This window comes from Lycium barbarum, chromosome 7, assembly GCF_019175385.1.
Source record: "Lycium barbarum isolate Lr01 chromosome 7, ASM1917538v2, whole genome shotgun sequence".
Lineage (NCBI taxonomy): Eukaryota > Viridiplantae > Streptophyta > Magnoliopsida > Solanales > Solanaceae > Lycium > Lycium barbarum.
The window spans coordinates 1514441-1519143 of record NC_083343.1 but is presented as its reverse complement, the minus strand read 5'-3'; the positions used below and the strand labels follow the sequence as shown (position 1 = coordinate 1519143).

The 4703-nt window shown below is 30.5% G+C and overlaps 1 protein-coding gene across 1 annotated transcript; it reads right to left on the bottom strand.

Moving 5' to 3' along the window:
- Positions 1-986: 986 nt before the first annotated feature.
- On the bottom strand, positions 987-3341 carry LOC132602857 (EG45-like domain containing protein). Its single transcript, XM_060315645.1, has 3 exons — positions 3167-3341; positions 2182-2458; positions 987-1190 (listed from the first exon to the last, which is right to left on the bottom strand). The coding sequence occupies exons 1-3, from the start codon at positions 3273-3275 to the stop codon at positions 1184-1186; spliced, it is 393 nt and encodes a 130-aa protein (XP_060171628.1). The 5' UTR covers positions 3276-3341; the 3' UTR covers positions 987-1183.
- Positions 3342-4703: the final 1362 nt, after the last annotated feature.

Below are 4703 nucleotides of genomic sequence, written 5' to 3'. Positions count from 1 at the left end.
GGGAGCGCAGGCCCCAAAATGGGCTCTGCAAAGGCGCGATTTGTATTTAGTTGGACTCCAATGCATGTATCGGACACCGGATTAAAAAAAAAAAAAGATATATCTCCAAATATCAAAATTACCAACACTTACGGGCAATATTTTGCTTCACATATTTGTTGGTCCACTAAATTTATCTTATCCCCCTTTTTTCCGGTTTTGCTTCAAAAGTGAAGTAAAACCTCATTCATTCTTATTTAGCTGCCTATAAATACCTCTATTGTGTTTGTGTTTATTCACAACTCTGAATTGCGAGCTTTCTTTATTATTAATATTCTCTATTTCTAGAAAACGAGATTATTTGATTTTGAGTAATATGTATGTTACCTGATAAACCAACTATAAATTATATAAACCTTGGTAGGGAACTTTCCTTTAATTAGCTCATGTACGTCGCAAATATAGATTAATCAGGCCAATCGAAACTATAGTAGTCATTTTTTATGTTATAAGTGTGACGCATCAATCCTTTGAATCTTGTACGAAGTTTATGTATGTTTTAATGAAAAATGATCTTCTATGATCACTGAGTTGAGTGCGTGTGGATAATATATTTGGTTGAAATTGAAAAAAAAAATTGAAGTTCAAATTACTTAGAAAGAACTGAGGGTCACACATAATAAAGTGTTGCCTTCTTAAAAGGGTAGCTAATTGGCTTTTGGTAGTCATTTGACAAATTAAAATAAGTGTGGCACACCAATCCTTTGAGGAACTTATACCAACTTTATGTATGTTTAAATAAAATTAAAAATAACCTTCTAGGTTCGTCATATGGAATTTGACTTATGTATTTTTTTTAGTACAATTATTTGGAATTCGAAATTCAGGGAGCTTTCACTTAAATGGCCCTTATATGCGTGATGCGAATATGAATAAACTATGTCAATGAACTCCAAATATCAGATTGTCATATCACAAAAAAAAAAAAAAAAAAAAAAAAAAAAAAGTAGTAGAAGAAGAAGATTTATTAATAATACACATATATAGGTTACAGGCACTAAACAAATTGCTTCTATGAACATATAGAAAAAGAGCCAAGATATATGCATATTTCTTGGCATGTGTAGAACTTCTGTTTTATTCCAATTGTGTTTTATTCCAATTTCCTGTTTGACGATTTTGCATCAAACGTGGCCTTCGAACTTTAGACCCTGCACATCACGGTTCAAAAGTAGAAAAAAAGTTTGTTTCAAGACAAAAAAATTAAAGAATAACAAATAAAAAACTTCAAATTCGTAATACTTGTAGTAGGGAAGGGAAAAAAACACGTATTTAAAATTAGGGGTTTTATAGCTAGTTCTTGTCCAAAATTATAATTCTGTGATATCCTAACTTGCGCTAAAGTCATTAAATTAATTACCTAATGAAAAAAAAAATAACTTTTCTATATATCCTGAGAGAAGTTGATTATCATCGCATTTTTTTTAATTTATGTTGATTTACAGGCATAGTTGAGTTAATTTTACCGTCAATTTTTTTTTTCTACTATTATGACTTTGTTCAATGAACTTAAAGTTGGGTGATAATATATATGTAGTATTAACCCTTATTATAATTATAACTAAGAGTTTAATTGGGATGGATAGGACCCCTCCATCCTAAAATGGCCAGAGATTTCGGATTCGAGCCCTGTCAATTGAAAAAAGTCCTAGCAGGGAGTGTTTTCCCTTTAATAGGCCTCATCAAGTGACGTGAATTCGGATTAGTCAGGGCCTTAAATAAAGGAGGATCCAGAATTTGAAGGTTGGAATCGTAATTCTAGTCCTTTATATTACGGGGTTCTAAATGTAATAATTTATATATATTCAAAAATAAATTTAAGGCAAATACAGGGTTTCATGACTACTAAAAGATGGAATTAGCTAAAAACTTTGTCATTAAATTGCTCGTGGCTAACTCAATTTTTCTATAAGCTATTGCTAATAGTAACATAATTTATTGTTTACCTACAAAATCTGTCCATAGCTAATTTCTATTCTTTTTAGTAGTGTCTAGATCAAAGTCACTGAGTTCGGCAGAATCTGTAACGTACACACTAGCTCAGCACCTAGCCCTAAACAGAGTATCAGACACGGGGTGAAAAATCGGGGAAAAAAATAAAATTCCCTTATAATAAGTGATTCAAAGAGTACTTAAACTTACTGATTGTAATTAATATTGACTTTGCCAGCATCTAGATTGGCAATTTGGGAAAATGCTTCTTGAGAAAGATCAATAGTCCCTCTGCATCCAGGTGGACAATAATCTACAATTTTAACAACAACACTTCTTCCAGTACAAGGTTGTGGAACACCTTGATTAGTAGGACCAGTACAAGTGACTCTATACATTCTTCCACATGCTGCCCTATTTCCCCAGATTGTATCACTTGCTGCTGCAATCATCACTCCATTGTCTTGGTATCCATAACATGATGAGGCTACAAAAACAAAGAAGATTAAATTTTACGTCAAAATGTTGATGGTGACGACTTAATTTCAACGTATAGTTATTGAAGTTTTGTTACAAAAATAAAAAATATATAGAAATTAGTTTTGAAGTTCATCATTAATATCTCTCTAAATAGCCCGTAGTTACAGTTTTTTTGTGGTCTGTCGTTAAATAGGATTTGTGTTTGGGGGGGGGGTTGTTAGTGTTGAGCCATTATATATAAGAGTAAAGTTCATGCACATAACTATTGTTTTTGTCATATTAAAAGAACTGAACTTTACCAAACAACAATAAAGTCACTAAATTTATTAATTACAATAGTAAAGTTCACATAACCATTGTTTTCGTTATATTAAAATAACTGAACTTTACCCAATAATAATAAAGTCACTAAATTTTATTCATTATAATAGTAAATTAAAGACATAAAACTATCTTTTATCACATTAGTAACTGAAGTTTATCAATTATAAAAGAAAAGTCACTGAACTTTACCGAACTTTATCCACTGTAACAACAAAATCAACAATCAAGATGACTTTAGTGTTAAAGAAGAGGGATGAAAAATAAAAGAGAAGGGGAAGGAAGTGACAGGGAAGAATTTGCAAAATCATGCAAGTTAGATTTAGTACTATAGTATTGTAAAAATATTGATTATTAAAAGGAAGAAAATTTGAAAAAATAGATATATACTCACGAACATAAGGAGCAGTATAATAGGTGGCGGTCCCCTCATCTGCAATTGACACTGAGATAGTGCAAAAACATATGACAGCAACAAGTAAAATAAAACTTTGTCCTCCCATTTTTTTTTTTCCTTTTGGTATCTTATGTGAATTTTTTTAAAGCTTTTGGTGAATATTTGAAGGCTTATTCTGCCAGTATTTATAGATAGAAAAATCACTTAAACCTCATAGTTACTGTTCCTAGTCAATTAACACTCCTTGACTGGCTAATTTATATAGTCAATGCATTAAGCAGCCCAAGTGGGAACGTGTATTAGATTGGTCAAAATTTTACTCGCACACGGTATGATATACCAACTAGAAAAATTTCCGCGCTTCGTGCGGTCGTCAGTGACCTCATTGAACTTGCGACTAATCCTTTTCCATATTCAAATATTAAAACAAAAAAGGCAGATTCTTTGTAAAAATAAGAAATGTTTGAGAATACTCCAACTTAAAATTAATATTAAAATAATAAAAGGTAGATTTCCATAAAAATTTAAAATATTGAGAATATTCTGCCTTAAAATTTAAAAAATTAGCAGAGTCACATACTCAAGTACCTCTAATGAATGATGTACTTGTATTATTCATTTATTAGTTTTTTTTTTATGTTCTATATATTCTCTGAAAAATTTGTCCTTGACATATATTTGTTTATTTCATTTCTAAAACAAATCTAATTTTGACTTCATATTCTTATCTTTGAAATAAGAATATCGTTGAAATAAGAAAGAAGAGCTATTTTCGAACTTTAATCTTTTGTTTTCAAATTTAAATAATGTAAAAATGGAATGACTCAGTCCACAAATGGCTTCCTTCTTCAAATTAGATCCCTTCCATCGGTCTGGTGAAATATAGCTATGAACGCATACAATCTAAATATAAAGAGTTTAGATTGTACTGTGGGAATCTTAAACCAAGTACAGGGTACTCTGTTGTACAATCTACAGAGTTTTCATCTGTAGAGTTCAAATAAAAACGACTTTTGAGTTGCTTTAAGAGGGGGAAAAAGATGAAAACCCCTAAAACATTAGAGATGATAAATGCCATATATGGTTAGATGGTAGTGTATGTCTTTAGAAATATGATTCAACTCTGCAGTACGTGATAAGCATCGTCTCGCCTTACTCACCTATCTTTCATAAACATGATTAATATCCAAGAAAAAAAATTAAAATATACTAAATACAAAATACGGAACAAATTAGAATCATTGTATTAAGGACTCATATATAATGTGTCAATCACCACATTGCAAATCTACTTTTGTGTATGCAACTCAAGACTGGACAGTAATAACCAACATCTCTTTCCCTTTTCAGATTAAACAAATCTAGTAAATAGTAATAACAAATAAGTTAAACCTTTTCTTTTTCCTAATTCTACACATAATAATAAAAGTTTTGTGTTATTACTAAATAATAAGGTTCAAATCAAGTTTAAAATAAAAAATGGGTCGTCTAAAAATAATACCTTCATAGAGATTTTATTGCGTCGAAAAAATAA